General features: G+C 37.8%; 1 protein-coding gene across 4 annotated transcripts in view; it reads left to right on the top strand.

Moving 5' to 3' along the window:
- Positions 1-18,972, top strand: part of PIK3C2G (phosphatidylinositol-4-phosphate 3-kinase catalytic subunit type 2 gamma) — a 220,371-nt gene that overhangs the window by 67,291 nt on the left and 134,108 nt on the right. For all 4 annotated transcript variants that reach the window (XM_085324048.1, XM_085324047.1, XM_085324049.1 and 1 more), the window contains exons 13-15: positions 1,337-1,451; positions 3,197-3,327; positions 8,838-9,026. In XM_085324048.1, the coding sequence (XP_085180174.1) occupies positions 1,337-1,451; positions 3,197-3,327; positions 8,838-9,026 (435 nt within the window). The remainder of the gene's footprint in view (positions 1-1,336; positions 1,452-3,196; positions 3,328-8,837; positions 9,027-18,972) is intronic.

Raw genomic sequence — 18,972 nt, 5'->3', positions numbered from 1 at the left:
TCCAATAAAATGAAATGGTTGCACTAACAACATTAATAGCTTCAGAAGTGAAAAGCTAAAGTTAGCCCTAAATTCAATTTTGCACTGATTGTTSACTAAAAATGACACTACAGGAGTTTCTTATTTCTTCTTCAGATGACTTCACAACAATTTATTTCTGTTCGCAGTTCAGAAGGTACTTTTTTTTCTAGCAATCTGCAAACACACTGGGATCAGAAAAGCCATCCAGGTTCTTTCGTGCCTCTACCATCCTCACCTCTGATAAAAGCTTTGGACTCAAAACTCATTTACTTGGCCTATTGTCTACGTTACAGTGGGCAGAGGAGAATTTAGCTTGTTTGTTCACAGCTTGATGGACTGGGCAGTGCTTGGAATAATAGTAATAAAAATTGCCAGTCGGTAGGGTCCCTTCCTACCTTACTTATTCTATGATTCTATGATTCTGAAGTCCAGGCTACTATATCTTTATTCTATATCTTTATTCAAATACTGTATTTTTAATTCAAGTAGGATTAGTTATGATTAGAATTTGCATCTGAGCTTTCTGATTTTATTTCAGTTCTCTGTACTGGATTAGGCTGACCTAGTATACACCATGCTTTTCCTCTCCACAGACCATGTGCGTGCATGCATTTTTCTGATAAGATCTGTTTATGCGTGTAGTGCACAGACAGGCACTTGAGACCATAAACTTCTATCTGTCCAAAGACCACGTGCCATACATGCGGTACAAAAGTATCCCACTCAAACTCTTTCCAGCTCTGCATAGGCTCAAGTAGGATACTCCTGCCTCCCTGCCATCTACACATCCTGCCTGATAAAACCAGCAAGGGTCCTTTATTGTTGCAGTGGGTTATCATGGATTTCTTCTTTCTGTGGAATAAATATATGCTGCCCTTCCCTCCCTGCACCTCCACCTAATATAGAATATTGGTGTCTCACAGTCTTTTGGGGATACTTATCACCAAAATGAAATGCTGAGACAGAAATATGATATAATCCTAATTTTACACCTACTTTAAACGTCCACCCATGTCACACAAAAAGTAAGTGGTAAAGTGCAGTGTTGATCTGGAATTTATTGGCTCCTTGACTCATGTTGTAATCCTTGGAAAAGAACAGATGCCACCACAGCAACAGAGGTCATCAATGTGCAACCACAACTGATCTAGGCCAGGTTTTTACTGGCCATGCAAAGATAAAAGCCTTGATCTCCTGCCACTTATCTCTTAAGACATCCAGTTCCATACTTTTTGATATAACTTCAATAATCCCTAGTTCATCTTGCCTCCAGTACTGATGCAGTATTTCTGTCTGTGTTTATTGGCATTTGCAGGCTGTTCATTCATGGTACTGTGCTGCTTAGCATGACATCGTACAGCACGTTTCCAACAACGATGATTGCTCCAGGCATCTGCAGTACTGATATTGTAGCCCCAGTAACATTGCAGGTAAGAATTATTCCATGAAAAAGCAAAGGAAAGTTTTGTTTTCCAATAAAGTCTAGGAAAAATGGYTCATCAAAACCACACAAATTAAAAATCTTATTTTCATTACAGCTTTCAAAGATAGATTTTTACTTCCATATCACAAGGTTTTCCAAAGGGATGGAAAAGTATAATTTTGCACAATGGCAAATATATATGATACTTTCTATATCAAATAAAATCTGTGAAGGGTACTTTTTGTTACTATTTTCTTTCCAGAAATAATTTGGCACAAATTACTGACTTGGTACCTGAGTTACTGCTGCCTTTTCAAATCTGAACTTCTGTTCCAAGAGCTATTGAACTGTGTGGTGTAATAAATGTAGCATACAATAGCATACAGCTTGCAATTAAAATGAGTAGCATAAAGGGTCTGTAAGGGAAGTAGCTACACAAAAAACATCAATATGTATCAGCACAGTTCTCCCTCAGTGGCTACATGCTGAGCACTTACTAACTCTGGGTAGAATGGGGCTCTGAGTATTGAAAATACATTAAGTCTGCTTGGATGTTCTGTAACTTTTTCAGGTTGAATTAGTAACTGGATACTTCAAGAGCAAAGCCAGTTGTTTTCTGTATTAAAAAGCTGAGTCATTGTTGATAAATAACATATAAAAGCAGATAGCACAGATCAATGAGGCTAGCCTAAAAATGCGCTATTTTTAATAGACAAGCAAATGGAGATTTTCTACTCTGAGGAGCTCAAAGAAGACTCCTTAAAATAGCTCTCTCTTATTAATAATGAAAGAAAATTGAGAAAGTAGATGACTACTGATTTATAATCTCTCTCTGCTGAAAGAAACMAGACAGGAGGGTCTCTCCTTTTTTTACCACTTGTTCTCAATTATTCCCGTGTACGTGACAGTATCAGGCTCTGTGAACGTCCTGGAAATATTGCCATAAAATTAGCTTTTCTGATGTTACTGACATGACACTTGCATTTTATAAGGAATTCTTTTGTTCACCTTTAGAAGAGGGATATATATCAAGCGTATAGATAAGAGATCCTTTTATCCTACTTAGAGTAGTGCCCTTAGTGTGAGCTAATAGGCCAAAGCTGGCTGTACAAGTTGAGCTGGATTTTAAAGAATAATCTGAATTTTCACCAAATTCTGTATTCATATCCCCAAACACCTCCAGGTTTATAACTTTGATTGCATGCTTTTTTCTTTTCCTCTGTACCTTAAAAAACATTACTCTACAACTTTGCATTAAGGCCCATCTGGAAGTGCAAAGAATGAAAAATCAGTAGAGGCTGTACATATATGAAATTGAACATCCAGAATTGAAATCAAAAACCTAATTCCCTTCTTTGAACTGGAAAACTTGACATATGAATTATTCTCGCATCTAGTGTTAATGGAAGCTTTCTATTTCAGATCCATCTCTCATTAAGAACTAGGAAGGGAGGGAAAAAGGCAAAAACAAGCCTTGAGTTCATGCAGTTCTAACAAAACTGAAATACAGTGGATGAAATTCTTCTCAATGACAAAAGTCCCACTAACTTTGGCAGGTCAGGTTTATCACCAATGTATTTATGTAATATATATTACATGCAGTGAACATTTGCAGAGAATTATCCTCTTTTTTTTTCTCAACTATTTGGTATGCTTCCTGTGCAAGTCCAAGATAACATTTATTAATAATTGTATCTGAGAATATATATTGTTGTCTCTCATTCTCTCTCTCTCACTCACTCTTTTTTCAAGATTGACTTTCCAGAAACTAACTTGGAGTTCATTAAGCCTGAACCTGAAGAGAAAAGAGGTGATCTTGAAGAACCAACCAAGGATTGCCTCAAGCATATTGCAAGACTTTCACAGACACATTCTCTCTTGCTGTAAGTTGTACCTAGATAGCCCTGCTGACTCTTGGGCTGTTTTTTTTTTTTTTTTTCCCTTTCTATTTTGTTATCTTTTCACATCCCTGAAGCGAGAAACCAATTTCTGATTTAAAAAAGATTTTCAGATGATGCAGTTTTCAGTAATAAATCTGTGTCAATATTAGCAAGAAAGCTTTCAGGTTCTATGAAAATCAGCATCCCTTAGTAATAATAAGCTCAAACTGTGAAATCACAGTAGCTAAATAGCATATAATCATTAGAAGGACAATCTTTGTCGAGTTCCATTATAAACAAGGAAAGGAGTATGCAAAATTTTGCTTTCATGGAGACATATAAGGACAAAGTGAAACAAAAACACATCATGTACACTAAGGCAGATTAGTAACTTCAGATATGTGTAGGTTACATTATTGAGTAGCATTAAGTACTCTATAAAATAACAATTTTAGATCTAATCACAGTGGAATTAGGAACATATGTGCTTACAGAGAGCTATCATACCAGTCTCAGTTAATTGTATTAATTAATCCRTGATCAAAGACCAAAAGATGCGTTAGTTGTCCAATAACTAAATAACTTAAAGCCACTTCAGCCCTCCCAGTGTGATATGATGCACCTGTAAAGAAGATTTTTCTGTGCTGCTTTCTGTTTTTAGAAAATGATTCCYTTATAAAAACAGGGAGGAAAAAGATAGTATATTTAACATTCACTTTATCTTTTTGAAAGGTAGGATGAATTTAAAAATTATTTATTATTAACCATGGTATCTGAGATTTGGTTATGTTTTATTTTATTTTTAAGAATGAATGGGAGATCAGTATCTTATTGTAAATAACCACTGTGCCAGAGCACTGGCAAGTTGCCAACACAATTTCCACCTGCAAAAGGGACGCCAGAAATGATTTGGGGAACATCAGACCTATGAATCTTACCTCTATCCATGGCAAAACAGTTTTGGTTATGTAACAAGGAGTAGGATCATGAAGCATTTGTGTAAGCATGGAGAAATCTATCGGGAAGGTGCCAGAGTGGCTTCTGTGAATAGAAATCCTGACTCCCTAATCTGTTGCAGATGTAGAAGGTGATCACATAGACGCTGCGGATTCAGGGGCTGAGGGTGCATTTGAACTCTCAAAAAGCTCTGGTGAGGTTCTGCATCAAATATTGTTAAGRAAATGAGATTTCCCTGGATTTAGAGAAAAGATGATTAAAGGCAAAATTTGGATGTTTAATGGTGGCTTTTCAGAATGGAAAYGAGTTGCCATTAGAGTCCATCAGTACTAAATACTGGGACCAGTTTTATTCAGTATCATCATCATCAATGGTCTGGGGAAGGAAGGGGCAGTGAAATCTCCAAGTCCGTAGGTGATACTAAGCTCTGACAGATAGTCAAATGCTGTGTCAGTAGAGGGGAACTCTAGAGGCACCACACAAAACTAAACAGGCAGAAAAATGGCAGATGGGCTTCTGCGTGTGGATAATACCTTTAAGGGACAATATCTAAGGAAACATCATCTAAGCTGTCTCTACATGATACTGAACTCAGAAATAGCTGTTACAACTTAGGACAGAGGTCTTGGTATTACTGTTGACACTTCCCTGAAATCATGAGTACAATGTGAAGCAAACAGCCAGAAAAGCCAACTGGCTGTGGGGCAGCATCAGGAAAAGTATTGAGAACGAGTGAGACAGTGTCTAGCTGCTTTGCTGCTGTCTAAAACCTTGGCATGTTGTATTTTGAATATGCTACATAGTTCTGGCTCCAGAAGGACACAGCTGTGCCAGAAGAGGTACAGAGAAGAGCAACTAAATTGATTAAGGGAATGAAGCAGTTGCCTTACTAGGAAAAAATAAAAAGGCTGGGACTCTTCAGTTTGGAGCAGAGAAGGCCAAGCAGAATTTGATTGAGGTTTACAAAATTATGAAGGTACTGGTTATGTGAGCGTAGAATTGCTGTTCATCAGATTCCACATTGTTGGAACTAGGGACACTTAATGAAGCAAGTAGGAGGTCAGCTGGCAACAAATGCAAGAAAGTAGTTCTTTAAACAATCAAGGTGTACCTCTAAAACTTGTGGACACAGAGAGTTGTGGAGGTAGATGACAGCATCACATTCATGAAGGCTATGCACAAATTTATGGACAACAGATCTGTAAGTGGATACAGCAAAGATGAGGCAGGGGTAGACCCTGTAGCATCCCTAATACAGCATTTTTGGATTCTGGGCAAATATAAGGGGAAGAGACCATAGAGAGTGGCCAAGTCCYTTTGCTTTCCCTTTTCCCTAAATAACATCTCCATCGACAATGCTGGGAGCAGAACACTGGGCAAGACAAGTCTGGGCTGCAATAGCATTTTGAAGTTTTTGAAGGAAGTAAATGAGATCATGACCACTCACGACGATTCCCAGAATTAACAGTGTCATTCTGAAATGTCTTTTTTTTTCTAGTTTTCCCTTCCATTATATTTATACAGTTATCTGTGGCTTTCTTCATTCACATCCCTTTCCAGTTGTTATTATAGTGTTCCACTCTATCATACAGCATTCTTTATTATTCTATGAATTATTTACAAGTAGTTCATTCAAGGTGGTGGTWCTCACAGGAGTCACCAATACTTTTTTCAGCAACTGGGAATTTTGCAGATCAGATATAACTGTGGCTGCTACTAAGGCTTCCATAGCTGAAGATTCTTGGAAGAAAAAGATAGTCCTTGCTTTTTTCCACAACTTGTTGTTTTCAGTTATCCCATCTCATGAGCAAGCTGGTCAACCAAATAATTCATCAAGGTGAAGGATAGCATATTTGAGATTGGACTGAAAGAAGTCCATTTTTATTAAGCAATTTCTGGTTAGGCAGAATCTGCTAGTCTGTAACTTTTGTTCTATCTATATCAGAGCCAAAGTAAGTTTTCTTTTCTCTCTCTTTTTTTTTTTTTTACCTTCTTCAGATGTAGTTTATTTTAAAAACTGTAACAATATCTTTGTGTCCAAGCATACTATTATCATGAAATTTGTAGATGTCTTCCTGCTTTGTTTTTATATGTCAAAGGAAAGAGAGGAATCTAGGCAGTCATTTAGTGGCAATATGTCCATATGCTGCCTCAGGTACAGTATAGAAATAAATCTGTAGTTGGAAGGTGCAAGAATACTCTCTCAGGCTGTAGTGATCCATCTGAAAGCAGAGTGAATATGTAAAAGGACAGAAAATGTCATTAACCCTATTGCAGAAAAAGAAGAAATAATGGTTAAAACTAGCCAACCATGTGGCTGTCCTTGTTAGACAGAGGCTGCTGTGTCCAGCATCCTGATGGATGTAAGACTGCTGTGGCTGTGTGTGCCCAGGTCCAGCCATTAGCAAGACGGAGCACACATTCCCAGGAGGCACGCACACGCAGGACACAGACAGCAGGCCAACACAGACAGAAAGCAGACCCTCACCAGCCCCCACATAAACACGCAACACTCCCACAAACATAAGTGGCATGAACAGACCAGTTTTGTTCCTTTTTTTCTAGCTGGTCAGGATGAAAGTCCGCTAGTGGAACATATGTTTACAYACATATGAATATGTATACATATATATTTGTATTGATTATCAAAATAACAATCACTCCGGCAGTTGGTCTTAGGTGGTCTATGCAGTAATTGATCCCCAATGTCCCTGCTCTCCCCAGTTGCTGCCACCCAGATGTACAAGCCCCCAAGGTGCACAGCTGCTGTTTGAAAGCTTAAAAGTTTCTATTTAAAGTCAATATATGAACGGGGTCATTTAACTGATCTGTCCTGCTGAATACCACCTAAATGCAAAGGAGAACAAGACAGATAGGCAATAGACTCTTAGGGCCTAACTTTATCTCTTTTTTTTTCTGTTTGTGAATTCTACTTCACACAAATATAAAGGTGTGTCTGTTGACCTGAAAGACATGCTGCGAATTCTGACACCACAAGTAAGATACTTTTCTTAAAATAATTACTAAAAGTCATGACAGAATTTGTATCATAGGTAGGTTCTTCTACTGCATGCATTTATGACCTTGTTCTCCTAGTGGAAAAAGAATAAACGTTCAATCCTGTGACATTAGAAAATACCATATCCATCTCTATACAGCCAGTCTCTGTTCCTGAGTGCCTGGCAATTCARAATTTCAATGAAGAAAAATTCTCCAGTGCCTGTGTAGCCAATGTATGTCATTGCTGTGAGCTATGAAAGTCACAATCTTAATAGAATTTGAGAAGGGATAAGATATTTATTTGGCTAAGAATGTCCCAAATTATTGCAAGTAGAAAGAAGACAACTTTGGAAGGGATGCGAACATTTGGATTTTCAGCCCAGCTTACACTTCCAGATAATGAAACACTTGCCTGGAAACAAACTATTTACTTAATGCCTTCTACAACATTTCTCAGACCTTTTTCTGAAATACGTAGATCTGCTTAATGTCACAGTTAGGAAATCGAACTAAGCAGATGGATCACAGATTTAGTCTAGCAGGACCAAAAGAGTCCRTGTTCCTCTTGGCTTCAGTAATGATTTGTGTCAATTGGAGATTACTTTGCTCTCTCTCAGTTTGCTTTTGAAGGCTCTGATATCATATTAAGACTATCAGAGCTTTTTCTTTCACAGGGAACTTCTTTTGTATTCTGATGATACTGAAGCCTAGGATTTAATATAGAGAAGCAAAGACCTCTGAATTGTTGACAAATCAGATTACATAGCAAGAATTATTCTGAAGTACCTCTCTCTATGGTGAAATATGGAGTAATGACAAAGCATTTTATCAATATGTCACTCAGCCACCTAATATCTCTGTGAGGAAGTCAGTATTGCATCCTTTTTTGTAAGTACAGTGAAGCATGATATGCTAGACCTTGCAAACAGAGAAGTTGCTACGGAGAAGCTTTCCTTCTCTTCAAATTCATACAAATACTAGGGAAAAATCACTCTGTGTGAGCATTCTTGTTTACTTGGGCACATGCATGCATGTGYCTAACCCCATTTTAAATGCAAATATGCTAAAAAGATAGACAARCCTGCACTAAATAGTCAAAGCAAGGGCAAGAGTGAAAGCTATGGCTAGCATGTTCTGTCCCTAGTTGTTACAGAAGTTAATTGGAGATAGTGTGTAGGAATGGGTGTAACAATAATTTATCCAGTAAGAATTGCACCTTCTCTATTGCACTGTCTCTGCTGGAAAACCCTGGCAAACAAAAACAACAGCAAAGATAGTAGAGAAGGAAGATGAGAGTGCTTGGGAAGTGAAATAACCATACGTGTGTGTCTTTTGACACTTCATTTTTATATGACCAAAGGCAGACAGATCCAGAATATAAGCACCACTTTTCTTATAAGAGCTGGTCTACAGAAAATGATACTCAAAGGAAAACAAGTACTTAGCCAAAAAGCTATGTACTGTATGACTCAGCCCCTATGTACAATAAAGTTTGTTGCTACACAAAGCTCCAGGTGGTTTTAATTTCAAACTGAATTTCGAATCTTCTCTTCCAGACTCTCRGAGCAAAAGAAAAGAGTATTATGGTTTTACCGTTACTATTGCAATAATCAAAATTGCTCCCTTCCTTTGGTACTGGGTAGTGTACCCAGTTGGGATCGAACATCTGTGTCAGAAATGTATGCTGTGTTGAGGAGATGGAGATTTTCTAACCCTCTGGAGGCACTTGGGCTCCTGACATTCAGGTAAGAGAAAATTAACCAAGTCAGAAAATAACAATAAACAGAGTGGTCATGTGCAGATTAATTCAGCACTTTGATTTGCTCAGCATAGTATCATGTTCTGGTTCATTGACTGTCTGCTTTCAGCTCTGTCTCTGAGTCAAAGTGAAGATGTAATTGAAACTCCTGCAATGACCTTGAGTTGAATGAGCTAGCCCTGCCTTCCTGGTTGAGAAGGTTTTCTATTTTTCAGGATAATGAAAAGGGTATTTCATTCTATATAGCAGATTCAGGCAGTTTCTGGTAACAGGTGATTGCTCAAATACTTAGCACTTACATATCACTTTGTATATTCAAACTACTGTACAGACATGAAGTCAGTAACAGGAGATAAAGAGGACTGAACTATGCTTCTAGATTGTGATACCATATAAATACGTACAATCTTACCTGTAATCCCTCTTTATAAGGAAAATAGAACGAAACTTTGGAATCTGTTCCCGTCACTTTGAATAAATTCAATTGTRATTCCTTATGTTACACCCCTGTTTATCATACTGGGAGTGGATTGTGTGTTGGAAGGCTTTCTKGATGTTTGAGATAGTCTTATCTGTGTTGTAATACTGAGTGTCAGGGGACAGAATCTGTGTCAGCAGTTACATTTCCTCCAAAAACTTGGGGGATGTTTAGTGTTAAGCAATCTACTTGTGAAAACATCAAACCTATGGGTAATATTGTTGAGCAGATGTTGTATTATCAAGTCCTTGCTTGTCCGGGTAAACACGACCTGCACTTGCTTTGCAATCTCAGTTCCTCATTATACACAGAAGCTTTAGAAAAAAATACTTCACTTATACCTGTTCTTGATGAATAGGGATTGTACGCACTTGTAACTCACCTCCATGTTATTAAAAAATAGTTACTTAAGAATCTAAACCTAGCCATAGACTGTTATTTCCTTCTAGAAGAGTATACCTCTTTCTCAGRTTTATATCTGAACTGAAATATTAGCAGTTTCACATGTGAATGTGTGTGCTTTTTATGTTTAGTGAGAATGATGGAAAGAAAGATCTTGAAGCATTTCATGTGTATCATATTTACCATTATTAAAAGATTAGAATTCATTTGTAATTTATAAGAGAATCATGTAGAAAGGAGTATATGGGCAACATGTTGTCATCCACACCCCAGAATGGCAAAAGATTTTAAGACAGTTTGTCAGGCTTTCAGAGGCGACCTTGTATCTAATTTTGATTCTGTGTGTGGATGGCATTTTTGCAAACAAAGAGCTTGATTGTTCTTTGAAGATGAAGATCTGCATCGGGGTGTGGTGCGGAATATTAGTCCTGTCAGTGCTTCGCAGGGTACTTAATACGACTCAGCCTGTCACAAAGCTTCTCAGTGTGTAGTAGATGCAGTGTTTCTGCTTTCATTCTGGCTAGCTCAAAGGTCTGTGGTATGGAAAGATAGGAAGATGTCACCACTTTGTCTCTCCTAGCGCCACGCTTCGGAGTGGCTGGCACCAGCAGCAGCAAGCAGCACGAAAGAACCAGAAATGCTTCTGATGAGGACCTTAGTTGGTCTGTCCCTTTAATTGCATCTTCTCAAAGAAGATGATAAAATCAATCTGTTTTTTACTTCACGGAGGCATTTTAAAGAACTTCTGGATCACACCTTAAGAAGCAGAGGGACTGCGTTTTCCTAAAGTTTCCTGGCTTCAGAGAGGTCTAGGCTGCTTCACTTAACTGCTATGAGATGATGTGTATATGCAAATTGAGAGAGTTGAAGGAGCAGGCCACTTTCTGTATAAATGGATTGCTGAGGTTTCTTCTGTCTCCATCCCCCCTCCCCCCAATTTCAATCATTTTGAAAAGTAAAGTGGCACTGCATAGCACCGTTACCTTCACTGGCTTTGAATTGTAGGTTCCCTAACCAAGCTGTTTTTGAAGGTTAACTCAACTCTAGYGTGTATTATGCCTGGCTCTAACAATTCTTCAGCTCACTTCCTGACTTCTATCATCAATAAAGCAGCTCTAATTTCTTGTGATTACTGAGATACAGCTGAAAGATCCACATTCATCTAAAACATGGACAGAGTATAAAAGAAATTTTCTTTATCCACATTTATTTGCTAGTACTTGTATTAGCATCACTATAGGTAAGCAAAATGGATTAGGGCTGRTCCTTGTCTACGTGTATGGCTAACATAATGCAGGAATATGGGAGCAGCTGTACTAAATCAGACAGTCAGTGCATCCTGTCTCTGGCAGTGACCAGATGCCTGGGGAAGACAATGAGAATGGGGCAAACATAAGGACATTTTGCTGCTCTCCCAGTTTCCATTAATCTGGAGCTCAGGGAATTCCTGAGACAGAAGTTTTTTATGTTTTTATGTTTTCTTTTTACTTTGATTAATTTTTCAAATCACTTTTGATTCCACACAAACATTCAGCATATGGAACATCCTGTGGCGARGAGATCCACAGTTCAGCTATATGTTGTGTCACTTGAATATGAAATCTTYATATATGAAGATCAGCAATTTCAAACCTGCCAGGATTTTGGATGCCTYCTTTGCTGGAACTTCATCTTGCAATGTCTTAGGAGATCTGAATTCCTGTGGGCATCTACTTAGTCATAACACATGCTAGGGTACTCAGAATTTCTAGTTACTTGTGTAAGTTTKGGGCTAGGGAATCTAAATTATCCCTCCTTTAAAATAAAGAGGAAGAATCTGTATATCTGTTATCACATTTATAAGGATAAAAAAAAAGAAAAAGAAATCATTGGAGGTGCTGTCAAGTTAGAAGTCAGCATCTCACTCACAGAGCTTAAGGAGTTTTGTCATGACCCGTCATATCGAGCCCCAATGTCCTGCATATGGGTTTGAACTCTTTTTGTGATTTGCTGAAGCTTTTAAATCAGCTGTTCACAACACATCTAAATTTGGAGTTCAATAGACATTTCTTGTTCTTCAAGCATGTCTCTCCTTCTGTCTCTCCTTCTGCTTGTCTCTTCTTCCACTTTGCAGGCACATCTCAAGGCAGCCAAATAGTAACATACTCATTAATGCAGTAGAAAAGAGGAACTTTCATAAATTGGAAACATAATCATGGTACATTTCACAGATAAATTCAGTAGCAACCTTGCATCTAGTACTTGCATCAAGTATATTAATTCTTACAGCCGTAGGAGCCAATGCTTAAAAAACAATTTAAAAACCAATGACTATTTCTTTACTCAGTGCAGATGGAGGTGTAGAGGGAGTGCAGAATAAGATTTTACACTCTTAGTTTTGCCTCTAATTTCAGGGAAGGGTGATTATAAGCTATTGCATGAAAAATAGATTTTTTCCTAAGGCAGAAGCTATAAAGCTGCCCCTCCTTCCCAGCAGTGCTTGTTGCTGCCCTGTACATTTTACCATTGATGTCACTTACTGGGTTTGGTAAAAAGCCAAGCTTTAGTGGAGTTAAAGCTTCTCTAACTATATCTACTTAGCATGGTACACTAGCCAGGGAAATGATACCAGGACACTTGTTTACTCAGAGGGTTTTCTTAGTGATGGAGATAAGCCAAAAACAGTGTTATAAATGCCATCATATATGGTGTAGTGCTAGCATGCCTATGTTTTCTGTATGTATAGAACAGCTGTACTTACAAATTGTTGTCATGTTGTTTTGTTTTTCAAATTATTTAAAATTTGAGGCAAAATATGTTCATTATCCTAAAAAGCAGATAGCCTGAGAACAATGTTCAGTTCATTGGAAATGGCAGGGCTTCAAAGCACCATAGAGCCTCCTACTGAATGTTTGCTTTAGACTTCTTTTTCTGGCATGTCTAGAGTACTCTTGCAGTCAGGTATCATGGCTAGGAAGGCTTGATTCTGAGCTAGAATCCAAAATCAGCAGTCAGAAAAACACTATCATACTTTACAGCATTATGTGAGGATAGGGCAACTCTGAAGGGAAAACTTTTATCAGTCATCAACTGAGGTAAAGAAATTACCTCTCTGATAGACTTACCAGTTTTTCTTAAAAAAATCCTGCTAAATTCTTGCTATGTCAGGGCAACTGCACAGATCAGGGCATTCCCCCTAAAACCATCTGCTGAATCAAAGGTTCTTGAGGTTGAACATGCAGGTATAAGAGGGATTTTGTACTGCCTTGCGTAATCCCCTTCGTAGAGCAGGCAGAGGCATTGGGGTATGGAAAGATGAGACTCTTCCTGCCCCTCCCTGGCCAGAGAAATTACCCTTTTGATTAGAGTATTCCTCAGCCTTTGACTCTCATGATATTACTGTTGCTTTTTACATTATGTAGCGGGGTGTCTGTTGAGTTTCAGAGTTTAGAATATATATACCAGTATATTACGAAACTCACTTTCTAACTGATAATTATAATCAAACGCAATACCTTGAGGCCAGATTTTGTTCTTGCACCTTTGAAAGCCAGATTCATTTTTTAAGTGTTGAATCAAGTTGTCATGTGTTTAATAAAACAGAATTTAGACTGTTTCCTGCAAGTTCACAACAGAATACCCTAAAGAGTATTTATCAAAAAGATACAGCAAGAGCAAGAGCTTATCTTACCAGTACATGTCTTCCCTGTTTGTATCTTATTTAGTTTTAAAGGCTGTAGTAGTATATCAATATTGAAAGCAAACATGGGCTTATRCAAAGAAATAGAATATGAACAAAGCAAAAATGTAAACTTAATTTGATACTTTGCTGTACAGAAGACTACCGATAAAGCTTTAAAATGGCTTTGTAGTAATGCACATGAAATTTAGTGATAACTTATGTTATATTATGTAATCTAGTTTGTTAGGAATAGACAGCTCTTAATAATACGTAGCAGACTATGATTAATTCCCTAGTCTTTTCACTACTTATAACCTTTGGTAGCTTCCTTGCAAAATATGAAGGACATTAGCAGGACAACTAGTAAGGGAGAGCTAGGTAGGGTAAGGCATGCTTTCTGTACCTAATCAGAAAATTATAGATAAGCAACTGTTTTCCATATTTGGTCTTTCTTTTCTTTGGGTTTAACATAACAGTTAACAAAGTTTGTCTCCAAGATTGGGAGAACCTTCTAAACCATAGTGGTTTCATACAGTTAAACCTTTCTTGTTCATTTCTTCCTATTATTCCTATTAACATAGAGTATTGTTTCACATAGGGTCTCCATGACATCTTAAACTTATTGTAGTCAAAAGATCTTTTAGAYATTATATATGAACATTAGTTAAAGTATGCTTTCCATGAGTAAATTCTACAGATCCATGAAAATCTGGTGTCCTTTTTAATAATGGTATTTGCTCTTTCTATGCTTCCTTCCAGTCCTTACCATTTTGTAGTTTTCATACACTCACAGTGTTTTGTGTAGAAGCTTTCAGAGGAATGAAAAAATTTCAACAACAAAAAGGAAAAAAAATCCTGCTGGTGTTTACCATAACAAAAATGCTAAAACTAAGTTCCCTACCTGTTATTCTTTAAATATGTTCTCTCTTACAGTCTAATTGGTTTTTAAATACTTAAACTGTTGCCTAAAGCTTAACTCTGTATTCTTTTAAACTGTTATTGTATACTTTCTCTCCTGACATAGTTGCAGCGGTTAGTGGCATGCTATCCTTTACTTGTTAGAGGGCTTTGGGTTTTGAATTGCTATCTTGATTCTAGCAGTTTGCTACCTCTGCCTTCGTTGTTTACAACAGACCTAATGTGATGTGCTTCATGGGATCTTTCCTTTTGCAAGACTGCAACCGAATTTAAAGTTCATACTTAAAATGTGAGGGGAGTTGCAGAACTGTATGGCATGTTACAAGCCTCTAGCAGAAAGGATGGCACATGAAAGGTGATGTTCTCCACAGAGACTCTCAGATGCTAGAAAAAGTAGTGAATTGTACTATTCCATTTACCTGTCAAATATCCTCCAGATATTTGAGACTATGTAATAAAATTAGGATAATATAACTGTTAAAAATGAAATGCACACCGCAGCAGCATTAACTTTTCTGTTTGGATCTGATTTAGCTGAAAAATATAGCTAGACAAATAGTTCCCTACTGACTATCTGTATGAAAAGAATCAAAGGCTGTAAGTTATTCTTACATCTAAAGCAAACTGTAGTTTATGTTCATTCAGCTCAAAATTCAACTTTTTCAGAAGTTGTTGTAAAGTCTCAAAGCACAYCTAACTACGTAGAGGGAAATTATAAAATGGATGGCTGTCAGTTATCTGTATTATGCAGGGAGGAAGGAGTAAAACAGTGTGATTATAAAACAGCAAAAGAGGTGTTGAAGTTAAATATCAAAGGAAATCAGTTTCATAATTTAAGAAGAATCCAAGCTGCAAGACAACCTCTGAAGGGGAAATTTGGAAATCCTACTTAGTGTGAGTTGTTGCTAAGGGCTAGACACAGAAACCATCATTTACATATTGCTTTTTCTTCAGTAGTGTTTCTGAGTGTATAAGCCTGGAACAAACTTACAAGAAGTCACAGTCCATGTTGTAGAGCAGTTGTTACCTGAAGGGAGGACAAACAAAATAACTAGAAAAAGAAAGCTACAATATGTCCCAACATGTTCAGGCAGGTGGCTGGGGAACAGACTGGTTCTTTTCGTTTGGATTTATTGACAAATAGCTTCTTTGTCAAGAAAAAAAGGAAAAAAAAAAAAAAGAACATCTAAAAGCAATTGGAAACCTTGGTCAAAATTACCAAATAATTTGAAGTAGTAAAAACATAAAGAAATACATAAAGAAATATAAAAATATAAAGAAAGAGCCACATAAGCAGTGTTATGCTGGTTTTGTTTTAGGCTATTTTTCTCACTAACTTCACAAAGGGGTTTTGGTGACAATCATAAAAGAGCTAGGGAGAGAGGGTGCTGAATCTCCTGYCCCTCAGAAGCCACTGTCATAAGGCACTAGTTGGGACTGTGGTAGTCGCTGTTTCAAATCCTTGCCAAAAATGATCTGATGAGCTCAGGTTTCTTGGGCGAGCAGCCGGAGCACAGGGCTGTTCGCTCCGTTGTAATACAGTGATCTTATCTGCCTGGTTGCAGCATTTTCGGGAGGTATAAATCATTACATATTCATCACAGCCAGCCCTGGAACTCAGCTGTCCCCTAATCTCCATGCTATGAAGCTACTTCTCCTAGGCCTAGAGCAATTTCTTGCATTCMGTCACTGAGCCAAAAAATCAATTAATTGTGTCCTCTAATCAAGAATAATTTATGAACTACTGAAATCAGATTTGACACAGCACTCAGAAGTTTGCCAGATTATTCACCGGAAAACCCCTCTAGTCCTAATTGATTAGAAGACTGCAAGAAGAGAARGTTTCCAGCAGCATCAAGGATAGAGTTCTTTATTCAGACCAGCTTCTGGACCTTACCATGTTAGTGGCTTTTAAAGCTTAGTTAGTGGCAAAKAAAGCTTGTGAATGTAAGCATGAATAGCAAAAGTACCTAAAAATACTCTTTGAATTTGTAAGGATTACTGCAACTAATTTTTATGAGGGTGCTGAATGTTTGCTCAGATTCTTAAATACAAATGTAYGGGGAAAAATAGATAGCATTTGATATTTTTCTGTTGTTCCTGTGGCCCTAAACAACATTGAAATTCAAGAGAGCGATGGGTATTACGTTTGAGGCTTAACAAATTGTCAGGTCTTTCAAAACAGTTCAACTCCGCTTCAAGMCGACCTTGAAATTTACATGCCGAAGGAAACAGTTTAGTAATCAAGAGCAATAAATTACCCCAAATCTCATGCAGGAACAGAGTGACAAGAGCCATGTTTCCCAAAAAAACCTGACCTCTAGATTTTTCACTACAGTGCCTATGCTCTGAAGCTCATCGTTATTCTAATCACATCTCATAGAAATAATTGTGGTAACTTAGATATGGCCCTAGTCTTGACTTTTGGCAAATCAGTTTGAAAGAAATCAAATGTTAGATTATCTGGAAATGCTGAGATGATTAAAATAATTTTATACATTCTGTGTTTAGCTGGAAACATACAGTTTTTCTCATCATAATATTGGCTATATTCAAATGTGGGCTGCTAGTAAGGACAAGCAGTAGCTAAGTAATAACGTTTTTCTGCTTGACTTGGTGCCTGTAAAGAACGTATTTCACTCTTCAGTAACCTGTTGAACTTGGCAAGAAGGGAAAGGGAAAGACTAATTTTCATATTATCTGCACAGTCTTGGCGTACAAGCTTTTGGAGCAATAGCATAATTAGATGATAGGATGATATACACGGAATTAATTTTTTTTTAATATACAGTCTTCATTCAAATGTGTTTTGTTCTCAATAGGCATGTAAATATTAGAGTGGCAACTTCATATTCCTAATAGGTTGTCTAGAATTAAAAAAGAATAMAAATTAACCTTTGCAAAATAAGCTAATTTGGGACTAAAATAATCTRTCCCTCCCTCCCCATCAAGACCCTCTCATCATTAGACAAACAATTATAGACTTTATTAAAAGCACCATCAAATATGTGCTATAACTGATAAAATATTAAAATCTGAACCAAGCAGTATTGCTAAAGTGGAGTTTGAAAGTGCAGATAATTGTGACATAGAAGCCAGGCCTTTCAAGTTGGTGCAAATATCAATCATTTGTTTTCTAAATGTGTGTGTTTTTATTAGGTGTCCTGCAGTTAATTTGATGATCAAAGCATACGTGTGTTGGGGAGTATATATTATTTTTCTTCGGTTTACTTTATTAAACATAAGTGTGCCATTATACTTCTGAACACTTACAAGTTCTTCTCCTTGTCTCGTGATAGCAATCAGCRGTAATTGCTGCCAAAGTGGTGCTATCTCTTGTGTTTGCAAGCGGATATATTATTGGAAAAACGTGCTGGCTGGAGAGCTGGGAACAGAGCAGTCTGCCTTTAGAGCACAGATAGCAGTAATACTGGTGGGCCCGTGATGCCTTCTGCCATACAYGACAGTTCTGATTTCAAAGGATTTCCTCTAGGCTGAACTGACAGCAGAATCTGCAGCCTTTACTCCTCAGCTTGCATGCATGCCTACACTGCTAAATCAGCGAGACTGAGACTGAGACTGAGATTTTTCCAAAGAGCGCAGCAGCCCTACCAGTTCAGAAGTGGCAGGGTTCACTGCTTTCAGTGGTGCAGAGAGTTACCCTCAGCCCACCAGCTCTTTTGAACAGCATCTAATTGGCTTTGGTGCTGGTAGAAGACACTTCTGCCCTGTGGCAGAGCTCTCACCGCTCTGTGGCTCTGGCARCAGAAAGGTTCACGTGAGCGTTGCTGCTTTGCTTCAGGAAAAGACAGAAAAGACAGAGCTCTTGGGATGGCGATGGACAGGCTGCAAGTACTGGCAAGTAGTTCAGGATGATGCCACATAACAGATATACCCAGAAGGATGCCTCTGCTGCTGGCCTTTCCTTGTAAAAACAGGACAGTAACAAAGCRGCCACCTGGGAAGCAATCTAGCTAATTTCTGTGTATGTGAAGTTCTGCAAGTATCATTATTARTGCCACATCTGCAGCACATCAAAAGTGGAAATCAGTTTTCTATTGCCTCTTTTTTTTTTTTTTTCCGAAAGAAATCCTTAAAAGATTATTTTCCACTTTGAAAAGTAGAGAAACACTCTAAACTTTGTCTTCTGAAAAGACAGAATAAGTTATATTAGAAGTCAGTTTTGATCAGGCAGGTTACACTTAGATTGCATTCTTTTTGTTTCTTAAAGGAAAATATTTTGACCACCTGCATTATCCAGCCTCTTTTCCCTGTTTTATCATTGCTGCTACACAATCTTTTCATCGCTGTTACTTCTAGAGCTCTGTGGTGAAGTCTGTAGTCAGCCCACATACACTCTGGTTTCAGCCAGTATTTGTTCAGAACAGAATTTATCCTGGCTATTTKCTGAACATTTTCACATCAGAAAAGGCTATTTCACTGACTTGGAACCTTTCTGCACAAATGTGTCAA

This window comes from Rhea americana, unplaced genomic scaffold (genome assembly GCF_003343005.1).
Source record: "Rhea americana isolate MKP2758 unplaced genomic scaffold, rheAme1 scaffold_9, whole genome shotgun sequence".
NCBI classification, from domain to species: Eukaryota; Metazoa; Chordata; class Aves; order Rheiformes; family Rheidae; genus Rhea; species Rhea americana.
Note: the sequence above shows the minus strand (reverse complement) of the source record. Positions and strands in the feature narration are given on the sequence as shown.